Source organism: Mus musculus, chromosome 11 (assembly GCF_000001635.26).
Source record: "Mus musculus strain C57BL/6J chromosome 11, GRCm38.p6 C57BL/6J".
Lineage (NCBI taxonomy): Eukaryota > Metazoa > Chordata > Mammalia > Rodentia > Muridae > Mus > Mus musculus.
Window position 1 is genome coordinate 11,274,936 of NC_000077.6, and position 12,410 is coordinate 11,287,345.

The following is a 12,410-nucleotide window of genomic DNA, read 5'->3' on the forward strand; positions in this document are numbered from 1 at the left end:
TTCTTTGGAGAAAATTTTAGGATAGCATAGCACTTAGGCTGCAGAATGAATTCTGCTTCCAATTATTATTCAGATCTATAATGAGAGAGAACAGAAAGATTAAATCATGTGCACAGATCCAGAACTAGTTAACATGCCAAGAGTAACTGAGTACTCACCCATGAATGGGACACCCATACCACCCTCTGCTGTCCATGACTCAGGAAACATTATATATGAGAGCAAAGAAAGACTATAGTAGCTCAAGTGTAAGGGTGCGTGTTGTGAAACAATGTCTTCTGGACATGACATAATTATTATGCTCATGAATCACAGCAACTGTGGCTCTCTACACAGGGCTATACAGGATGCTCTCTGTCTGCATATCCATTATATAGATAGGAACGGTCATTTTCTCCATTGATACAGCTACTGGAAAATTTCCTATGTTCTAATAATTAATGTTCATGCAAGAAATACTAATTAAACTCAGTGGCACAAAAATAGGAGGAATTCTTGATTGGAAGAAGGGATGGATTAGAAGCATAAAGAGAAAGAGAGGATAAAGTAAGTTGCATCTAATCAAAATATACTATATATACATGGGAAATTCAAAGAATAAACTACTTTTGTGTATATGCATCCTGGCAAGAAAAGAAACATGAGCAAGTTTAAAGTTTTAGACAATGTGGGTAGGAAGAAAACTTCTATGATTTTATTCATCCCATTAAAGAGAAACACTCTTTACAAGATTGATTTTTAAAAAGTGCCCTGAAGGCAAGATCTCCCCCTCTCTATAGACACACTAAAGATTACCACTTATGAAAATTCAAATTCATTTGAAAGGGGAGTCTGAACTGAGGAGTACACTAGAGTTTCCTTGCTTGGGGAAAGGTTTCTCCAGAGTCAAACTCAAAGGAACACTGAATCTGCTATAAATGTGGTCCATGGATGCTAGGCTATACCTCAATTTGGCAACCTAACATGGCAGCATCACCCACTTGAAACCATTTTTGGCATCAAAGATGCAAAAGTAAAGGAGTGAGTCTTGCATCAAGATTTAAGAAGTTGTAGAGGTAGGCAAAATATGGTAAACTTAAATTCCCTGCAAGGGAGCTTGAGAGAGTACCATGTGACCCACAAAGAGTAAAGCCTAATCTGCAATGGAGACCCTGGCATGCTGGAGATGCAAGCAAAGAGTACAACTGGCCCAGGAAGAGACCTATGTACTCTAGGCAGCATAGACAGGGCTGCCTGAGACAGTGGTGCCCAGATGATTCCATATTAAGCCAAATATGGAGCTGCAGGGTTCGATGTTTTCCATTATTTTAATTGTGCTTTGGTCTGGCCTTTCCTTGATATTGCTCTGTTACTCCTTTTTGAAATGGAAATATTTAATACATGCCATGGTATGGTGGAAGTAGGTAACTTGGTTTATGATATTATACAGTTCATAGCTGAGGAACTTTCCTGAGCCGCCAAAAAAAAAAAAAAAAAGGAATAAAGGTACTATGGACTTCTGAAGTGCTTAAGTCATTAAAGACAGCAACAACTTTTAGAGATGGACTAAATGCACTTTGAACTGTGTGTATAAGAATGACTTTAGTGGCTTAAGGTAAAGTGTTCCCATCTCCAGTGACGTGTTTTAGGTCTCAAGCTGGAAGGGGTGAAGTTGTAATGGTTAATATTTAGTGTCCACTGGACTGGATTTTTCTATGGATAAATCACTATGAAATGCTTCTGTGATTTGTCTATGATGGTGTTTCAAGAAAATTTTAAATGAGAAGACTCGTCTTGATCGTGGATGGTATTATCTCATGGAGGTCCTAGACTGAATTAAAAGAAGAAAATGTACTGTTCACTGTATTCCACCTCTCTTTGCTTCCTGGCTACAGATGCAATGTAACTCAGCTCCTCATATTTCTGACACCATGACTTCTCCCACCAGGATAGATGTATCCTGTAACAGTGAACCTATATAAGCCTTCTCTTAAGTTCCTTTTATCAACTATTTTGCCACAACACTAAGAAAAATAATTAATACAGGATGTGATAGGCAGAGCATTCTATACAAAATCCTTTTGACCTTAGACAATGATTCAGGTGAACTATAGCCTGCTGTTGTTTGGAACAAGCAAAAGAAACTTGTTCTGAGTGCTACCATTTCATTTTCAGACTCCACTTAATCATAGGAAGAAACTAAATTCAAGGTCTCAGGCCCTAGGGAAGCTGGGGACTTTCCTTTAGCTGAACAGCTTCTGTTGTAAACAGTTGTCTCAGTCCACACATCTTAGGGACAGCTTGTAAGGAGACAGTTGTCTGAGTCCAGCCATCTCAAAAACAACTTTTCTGTTTTGCTGGCAGGGACAAACAAGTTCAAATTACCAGGCATAGAAACAAACACCTAGCATACTTCAGTAACATCCTCCAGCCTAAAGCAGGCTGGTTCAGACCTTATGCCACTGAGGTGGGGGCCACCTGCGGTGCAGCTCCTCTGACTCAGCTAGTTTCCTTTGATGTGACACTGCCCACCACCTGCCTAGAGGCCAAACTGGTTCTCTGAGATTTTCTGGAGTTAACTGCAGCCTGTGAATTTGGCGACTTACTGCTAAAAGACTGTGCTAACAACTTGGCATCATGACATCAAGAAACTTGGCATGACAGGGGATGGGTTTCCCCCTTTATAAGCGCAGACTTTTATTAAACATTTGAGCTTTGATCAGGAATCTTGACTTAGCTCAATTTCCCTTTTCAGCCCCGGCTCGCCTGCCTCCCAGGTGTACCCCGTTTCTTGTGAGCCGCAGGTCGGTTTCCAACATACTTCTCCAAATATTTTCTTAATTATCTGTTAACTGGTTAAGAATACACAAATTGATGTTCTCTAAACCAAGGTGTATAAGTTATAAAAAATATATAACCAATTGCCTGCTATGTCCTAATTAACTACATGCAGCTTCTTTGTTGACTTATTACTCTGAGCTCCAGACCTCATGTCTAGAATGAATTGGTGCCCAGTCTCCAACGGGTACTCTCTTGCTTGACCCCTAATGTCAAAATACAGTTGGATAGCAACTCATCCAACTGCAGCTCACCCTAGCCCCCCTCCAAGCTTTTTATTGCCATCCTTTAAAAATGTGTACACAATCTCCCTCTGAGGATGTAGGTCAAATCCCAAAGTGGCCACCTCCCCAGTCTGTATGAACTAACAGAGGTATTTACTACTATCAGCAGGGGCATGCGGATGGTCAAAGAAATGAACACCAAACTGATAGGGTGTGAAAATAGACTTTAACAAAATAATTCTACAGACAAAACCTGAAGAACAGTATGTCTACTATACCATCAACAAGCACCAAGGTCTCAAGCCTTCTTCAGAGAGAAAGTGGTTAAGTGTTACTATAGCACTTCAACTGCATGATCACAATTTTAGTATGAAGAAGTATGCATAACATATACATTAGTGGGAATCAACTAAAAATACTAATTCCCAGCTTCCCAAACAGTGTCAGACCATTAGTAACAGTATTCAAAATAATATAAACATGTTACCAAGTGTGTTTTCTTCTCTTATCTGTATGAAAGGCAAACCGACTGCCTGGAGACCCAACATCAACTGGAAGGACATGAGCTGCTCTGGGGATACAGGAGCAGAGAAGCCTCTTAAGTGTTAGAGATCGGGATATAGCATCTGAGACAGAGAAGTCAAGGCTCTGGGGTGCTATGTCAGACTTGTCCTCATTACTCACCTGCTGTGCGAAATTCCATGCACATCATTAAATTATTCTGACTTCTTCAGATCCTATGAAATCAGAATGGTGAAAATAAAAGAGATGGGGAAATTACATGAGCACTCAGTAAACAATACAATCAGCCATGGCCAATGCTTTATCACAGGAGGAGATCTCAACCGCACTAGTACTCTGAACTGAAAATCCAGGGAATAAAGTTAAAAATGGAATCAGAGAGAATACAGTGAAATGCTTACTCTTTGTGGTATCACTATAATTTCCGGGAGTTGTCCATAAGATTAGAAATATCAAAGCCTACCAGATCTGAGTATTTGATACAGAGAAGATTAAGTATCCTAAGAAGGACCAAAAGTAACGTAACTATAGTGATACATACCATTGAAAATTTAGAAGCAACAGGATTACCCCACAACTAGAATGCTTAACTACGTCATCATATTTTTGCTAGAACAGATGAAATACTATAGCTAGGAAACCTACATGAATGCATTAAGTCAAATAGCTTGGGAAAGCACATAATATTAAAAGAAATGATTCATGATGGCGAATATGGGAGCTTACAAAAAGCTACCGCTGCTGATAGCTGGTTCTTTGATAACCTCCTTTCCCAGTGTTTGCTTTACAACTCCCTGTAGTTAGTACTTTATCAGCTAGGATTGTTTTATCTCTAATAGAAATTTTACCTTGCTTATATATAATTAATTTCCTATGTCATAGAGCTGGGAAGTACAGGGCAGGCCAGGGTTCATAATTAACAGGGGCAATAATTGAGTATCATCCTTAGAGCCCAGTTCTTTTGTCTTTTATCTCTACTCTGTCCTCCTATTCCTATGGCTGGTTCAGCTCATGGTATGTAGGAAAAGTTTTCCTCTAGCTTCTAGAAAAACCATGCTCTGTGTATGGAAGAAAGTAACCAGTGCTGGAAAGGTGAATAACAACGTCTTTTCTCATGGCTACTCCTGCAGTTTTTCAAAGTAAGTTTATTGCTTCTAACATTTTGAAAGTAATTCATACCATTAAAGAAATTTTGATAAACAGAAGGCATCAAAAAAACTCACGCATGATCCTGTTACACGAGACAAACATGAGATAAACATTTCAGTGCATTTGTTTTATAACTCAAAATACAAACAATAATAATCCAAAAATATACAGTTAAGTATATAGTTGTTCTGAATTAATTCATTCAATTTGAAAATGTGACAGCAATTCATTAGCTTGGAAACAGCCTGTAATGTAAAAGTAGAACAGTTTATTCGCCCTTCCTAAGGGGCACTTGTGCTAATTTTGCTTATTACTACATACGCTGTGACACTTAGTGCCATTTCACCTATCTAATTTACTTGTTAGTAATTGAATCATCAGGAAATGAGATTACTGAACCAAACTTAAAGATCTTTATTTCCATACTGCTAAATGAACATACATTACATATTTAATGTAAATATAATACAGAATGGAAATAGATATTTCCCCTTAAATTAGGTATTAAATTAGGTAATTATCTGTTCATATAGTTGAAAAGGTATTGTACAGGAAGAAATTATTTTGATGTAAGCTGAACTCCCTGAAACTGCTATATGACAACAATCTTTTAGAGACCACTCACAGCTTCTGGCACATGCTGATGTCATTTTAAACACTGATTAACACTGTCCATCTTATCACATTACAACAGAAGTAACTTTTGTTTTAGATACTGACATATTGTCAGTCATAGACCTTTAATTCATATAAAAACCTAACTATAGTGTATGCAGAGGGCTATAACTAGAAATAGGCTAGTATAGCTGAATGCTGAATACAAACACATGGTTGGCTAAAACAGCAGTGATGTCACATAATCAAATGGATTATTTCACTATATGAAACAGCAAAGGGTAATCATTAATGTCTGTCTTTTGTTTCTCTTTCTAAAGATACTTCTCTTGACCTCACCTCTTAATTTTACCTTGCTCTGATCTCTAACATTGGTAAGGTTTTGTTGAACAGTCTGCCTGTGTAAACTGGGAACTTAATTCTAGAGTGTATTTCTAAAGACACACTTCTATTGCATGTCTACTCCTATAAAGATGGTCTATGGCTTCCGGAAGACACTGTTCTCCAGACTTATCACCACCATTACAGCTCTACCTCTGCTCTCCTAGGTTGACAATTGGAAGAATATATTGAATCAATCCCAATATATGGGAAAGCACATAATATTAAAAGAAATGATTCATGATGGCGAATATGGGAGCTTACAAAAAGCTACAGCTGCTGATAGCTGGTTCTTTGATAACCTCCTTTCCCAGTGTTTGCTTTACAACTCCCTGTAGTTAGTACTTTATCAGCTAGGATTGTTTTATCTCTAACAGAAAATTTACCTTGCTTATATATAATTAATTTCCTATGTCATAGAGCTGGGAAGTGCAGAGCAGGCCGGGGTTCACAATTTACAAGGGAAATAATTGAGTGTCATCCTTAGAGCCCAGTTCTTTTGATATCTCTACTCTGTCTTGCTATTCCTATGAAAATTCCTAAGAAATTGGGATAGTTTCAAGAAGTTTTAGAGGAGGAGACTGGGGTCCTAGAAGTTACAGGATGAATATGCTAGTTATGTAGAGAAATTTCATATTTTACCCAAGCAGTATAATACTCACTGTGTTGCCTGCCAGAGAAAAGAAGACATCTAAAAACCTCTATGAGCTATAAAGCAGCAATTGGTGCTAATGATGAAAGCCCAGAGGAAGAAAGCAATTACCACCAGGGCTAACCAAGAACAACCACAGGCCAATTGCCTTCTTCTGTATGAGAATACTGAGGCTGCACTTGTTCACAGGAAGATATAATAGGATCTTTTCTAGCTAGCTTTATCTCTACAAGCCAACAAGTATACTTCCTTGTTAGCCAACCTGGCACTTAAAGATGCTGCCACTTCAAGGATCTCAGTAAGATCCAACTATTTGGTTTTCCATCCTTGAGCGGCTGATGTCAAAAGCAAAGCAGGCAACGTCTCACAGAGAAGATGAAGGAAATGTGAACCGGCTGATCAATAAGAACTTTAGAAAATGACTCCAAAGTTATTTGTGGATTTTCCTCTATTTAAATCTTTACGCAACTCTTCATATTCCAATGTGGCATCCAAATGTAAAAGAAGATAGTATTAGTGGTAGCAGCAGTGACTTCTGACACACAGCATGCATTTTAAAGGTGCAAAAACTGAAAACTGTGATCCTTATTAATCCTTTGTCCTAGAAGCACTGTTGGGAGACAAACTGCTTCAGCCTACTGAGAACATTCAATGGTAGCTACATTCTCAAACGTTGTAAGAGATTTTTGCGGCAGGTTCTCACATAGTCCAAGCTCTCCTTGGACTTTTGATCTTCCTGCCATCAGCTTCAAATTATTAAGATTACAGGCCTATGCTTCTATGTCTGGTTTAAGAGTCTGTCAACTGATCATTTAAGCCAAATACACTGATATTAAATGCCACCATTTCTCTAGGACTAGGTCTTCCACTAACAAGTACAATAAGGAGACCCAGGACATGTAATTTGAAACTGGCTTTGAGCTGTCAAAGGCCAAGTTCAAATAGCTAAAACTTTGTAAGTTAAGATTAAAGCTCTTATAAAATAGGATGGCCTGAATATAGGTGACATATAGTAAAAATAAAGAGTATTTTTTTAATTCCTGAAAAATCTTTTAACATCACCCAATACAGAACATTTGAAACAATCTTTAAAAGGCAGTGACAAAGGAGTCATCTGGTGTCAGATGCAGCTAACCATTATCATTAACCAAGAAAGATGATGCATACAGTACTGGATTGAATGAGGACACCGTATCTTTGTAAATTCTGATTATTTAATTTTGGCATAATAGTGAGTTATTATACTTTAGTACTTCAAAAATATACTTTTATGTTGAATGAGCTGCTGGGTCCCACAAGGCCCTGGCCTACATGCATGTCTTCGCTCCATACACCAGGCTGTTGTTGCACTGGAGGCAATGAGTTCCATCCCGGGGATTGAAGGATCCAGGGCTGCAGACCACTGTGAATAAAACATGCATTAATGAGCAACATTCCCCATGGGGCTACATAATTTAACACCATGTAAACTGTCACACATAATCTTAATTTTGATGTTGTTGTTTTAAGACACTCATACAATCAAGGTTGACCTTGAACTCCTGATCTTCGCAGAGTATTGGGATTACAGGTATATACCACCATGTCTGATGAATGTTCTTCATTTCTAATTGAAGTAGAATATCTATGATGGAATTTACCACCTTATCCATTTTAAGTGTTCCCTTTGGTAATGTTAGGTATACTCATATGTATACAAATCTCCAGAATATTTTCATCTTGTAAAACATTACTATGACAACTGAGTAACTCTCTAGCATCTTTCTTAGCTGCTAGCAACTATCATGGTTTTCTTTCTCTAAATATGATTACTCAAGACTCCTCATACATCTAAAATAATTACCATTATAAGTCTGGCTTAGATCAACACTCCCACCTAAAATAAACTTAGTGATCCTATACTGTTGAGTTTAAAGGCTTACTACACCATCATTTAAATTATAACAGAATCCATAAGAGGTCAGTACTATAGACAAAGTAACACTGCCAATAGCAGAGTCCATCATAACTGTATTTTCGGCATATAAAGAGCCAAGAGCTGCAAGAGGACTTCAGCTTATTTCTACGCTCATCAGTTCTATTTGTATCACTTGATAAATTTGTATCACTTGATTTGGGGAAATTCTCGACCTAGGTCAGTTTGATCATTCCATATCTGTAAACATTGTTATCACAAATACTCTTGGAGCTGTCACTGCACAGCAGCAGGTTAAAAAGAAAGTTCAAATCCTACTGATGAAGCAATCAAGTCTCTAGACTCCTTTCCTTGTTAGCCAAAGAACAGTAACAGGCAACTTTATAATCTTAACATAAAAAGCAGGCACTCAGCAAATGCTACTCGGGGACAAATGCTATACTCTGAGTAGCCACCCGTATTGACTGTATACATTTCAGGTTGGGGAAAGCATGGCAAATGATCTACCAAACCTACTAATTGGGCTGAGGTTTCTGATTAACCACTTCTTCTTTTTCCTGTTGCAAGCATTAGTGAATGATTGCAGATCATGTTAAAGCATGGCTACTACGGACCATCTAACTTTTTAACAACACTAGTCAGTACTCTATTACTACTTAAATCTGCCTAATATTAGTTTATTTTGTGTCATTTATGTTTGAGATGCTTTCCAAAATATAAAAAATAGTTTAACTGCCTATGGACAAGTAGTATTCTCCATACATTATTCTAGAGTTCTTCAATTTACACCAGATGATTTATTGATCGAATGGTATTTCCAATGTGGAAAATATTGCTTATACAAAGTTAATTTTTATGTTTAATAATATAGCATCCTTAGACACTTAAAGTATATATGAAACTTCCAATGATGAAATACAATATTGTGTCAAAAGCAACCTTTCTCTCAAACCAGGTATTAATATTTCTTAAAGAACAAATATTGACATGTTGAACAAACTTCTTAAATCACCATGAAAGCAGAATGCACTGTTTGCAACATATTTCACAAGAATGCTTGTCTGTATCAATATTTCCAGTACAGTACATACTAAAATATTTTGCTCTGTTAAGTGAAGTTAAGACAATTTTTGAAATATAATTTAAATCTATAGGAAAATATTAGCAAACTACAGTTATTGAATTTGGTCAAAAGGGAACATTTGATGACTAGCCAGTACTAACATTAAAAAAAAGAAATTTAGAAAATAAACTTTCATGAACTTTGGACAAAGAATTTCCTAAAGGGGGTGGGAATAATATTAACAAAATAAAAATTATCTGATATATACTAAATTAAAAACTTAATAAAAGGCCATAAATGCAAAAGTCAAAGAACAAATGTAGAAAAATATTTCAGGTACATTGATTAGAATATATTAAAATGCATACAACTTAATAGAAGAAAGTATAGGAAAGTTTTAAATGGTATACATTATAAAATATGCAAAGAATCCACCAATATCATTTGAAGTGTTAGCAATGAAAAGTTCTTATCCATATCAGCAATCTAGGCAACATAGACAATTATTAAAATGTTCTAAAATTAGAGAAAAGTCATCAAGGGACTATTAAAAAGCTTTGGAATACTCTAGATGGTCCCCTCACCTCCTACCTCCTGAGGTTGCCTGTTTCCATTCTTTCTTCTGGCCCTCAGGACTTCAGTCCTGTTTCCCTCTCCCCACCTCATTACTTGATCATGTCCCCTCTTTCCTTCCCTGTTCCCTTTCCTAGCCAGGTCCCTTGCTCTCTCCCTCCTCATGTGATTGCTTTCTTCTCCCTCCCAGGTGGAATTGAAGCATCCTCACTTGGGCTTTTCAGCTTGTTAAACATTTTTGAGTTCCATGGATTGTATCCTGGGAATTCTGTACTTTTTTGGGTTAATATCCACTTAGTAGTGAGTACATATCATGCATGTCCTTTTGGGTCTAAGAATGTACCAGAGTCCTGAGTGGTGAGAGACTCTCAGGACTCAAAGGGAGGGACCTTAGATGAAATGCCCACAGTGGAAAGAGGGAACTTCCAGAGCCCACCTCCAGCAGAAAGACAAGATATCAAGTGAGGGATGGGGTGGTCAGCACACAGTCAAAAACTCTGACCCAGAATTGTTCCTATCCAAAAGATCTGCAGGGGAAAAAAATGGAAAAGATCCTGAGGAAAAGGAGATCCAGTGACAGGCACAAATTGGAATCCAGCTCAAATGGAGGCCCCGAGACCTGACACTAAGGCTATGGTGTGGTCAAAAAACAGGGCCTATCATGACTGCCCTTTGAAAGACTCAACAAACAGCTGAAACAGTCAGATGCAGATATTTACATCCAACCAATAGACAAAAGACGCTGAGGAGAAGGACCAGCAATAGCTGTAGGAGGACCAGCAATCTCAATTAATCTGGACACCTGAGACCTCTCAAACACTGGACCACCAACCACGCAACATACACCAGCTGATATGGGGTCCCCAAAACATAAACAGCAGAGGACTGGTGGGTCTGGGTTTAGTCAGAGAAGATGCACATAAACCTCAAGAGGCTGGAGGCCCCAGGGAGTTTAGAGGTCTGAGGGGAGGTGGAGGTGGGGGTTGGAATATGGAACATACCTCCTCCTCTTGAAGACAGGGAGATGGGGAGGAGGTATGAGATGTGGAACAGTTGGAGGGTGGACCAGGAAGGGAATAAAATCTGAATTATAAAAAGAGATTAAATTAAAAATAAAAAAAAGAAAGAAAGAAAAAAGAAAAGAAAAGAAGGATTGGCTTTCATTCCTTCATGGATACATAAAAAAGCTACTGACAACTGGCCAAGATAATACTGCAAGAGCTCTGGAAATTAGGCAATTCACAAAAATTAAATTAACACAAGATCAATGAAGTTCTGTCTTCAAAATGGTGATAAGTTTTATCTTGGATTTAGTTACTCTTGTCCCACCCCATCCTAACAGAACTCTGTGAGGTGATTGAATACGTCAAACAAACAACCAAAACCAAAACAAAACCAACAACAAATCAAAACAATAGCCCTACACCCTACTCATTGTGTTCCACTGAATAGTACCATAACCTCAGGGCTGTTTCCAATTGTACTCTGTAACAGTATAGCTCTGACTCCATCCAAGGATCATTTCTGAAAACCACAAACACAGGAGAAGACTGAAGGATGCAAGACAAATGCCTAAAGAGCCTGTAGAGCCAAGGGGTAAGCAAGTAAGCAAGCAAAGACTTAGTAGCATTAGGCATTTAAAAGCACTCCAGACTATACAGAGAGAAGAGGAAAGAAAGCACATTCACAAGACCAAGCATATAAAAAAGGATGAACACCAATATTCATTAAGGGAAAAGTAAATTAAAATAATGTAAGATATTGCTTCCCACCCATTGGGATAAGCAAAAATTAGAACCAGAACATAAAAATTGATAAGCATGGTGGAAACTGGTAGAGTTTTAGTGGCAAGAAGAGATGTTAAAGTTGTGAAAAAAATCACAGTACAGAGGTTTCTTTAAAATTAACATGGATGGGATCAAATAATTGAGAGAAGCAACCTAAGAGATGAAAGATTTATTTTGGCTCAAGAGTTTCAAAATTTAATTCATCATGGTTTAGAAGACATTATAAGAACAGTGGGTCACATGATGGTGACCAGGAAGCAGAGAGGAGTAAAATACCTAGGGTTCCTTTGTTGATCAAAGTAACAGCACAGTCCACTTTCCTCTTCCCCTTCAGTGCTTTGTTGACTCTAGTCTACGCATGTCCCACACTCAGTGAAGGACTTTCTGCCCTAGTTCCCTTTTGTAAACAAACACAGATACACACTTGTGGTGTGTTTTACAACTTTTAAAGGCTTCTTAGTCTAGTCAAGTAGAATCTATATTAAACATTAAACAACATAAAGTATCTAGCCAACACCATGAAATTGGCAAAACTGTAGTGGCTAGGAGCTAAAACACAGAGAATGGGAAGTTGTTAGAAAATGAACATTGATCTTGGTCCGAGACCCGCCGAACTTAGGAAATTAGTCTGAACAGGTGAGAGGGTGCGCCAGAGAACCTGACAGCTTCTGGAACAGGCGGAAGCACAGAGGCACTGAGGCAGCGCCCTTTG

At 37.9% G+C, this 12,410-nt stretch overlaps 1 protein-coding gene across 4 annotated transcripts in view; it reads right to left on the bottom strand.

Annotated features, from left to right (window-relative positions):
• Positions 1 to 4,688: 4,688 nt before the first annotated feature.
• Positions 4,689 to 12,410, bottom strand: part of Zpbp (zona pellucida binding protein) — a 184,600-nt gene continuing 176,878 nt past the window's right edge. For 2 of the 4 annotated variants that reach the window (XM_030246152.1, XM_006514755.4), the window contains exon 9: positions 4,689 to 7,762. In XM_030246152.1, the coding sequence (XP_030102012.1) occupies positions 7,668 to 7,762 (95 nt within the window). In that variant the 3' untranslated portion in view covers positions 4,689 to 7,667. The remainder of the gene's footprint in view (positions 7,763 to 12,410) is intronic. The other 2 variants (NM_001185153.1, NM_015785.2) reach the window with 1 other exon arrangement.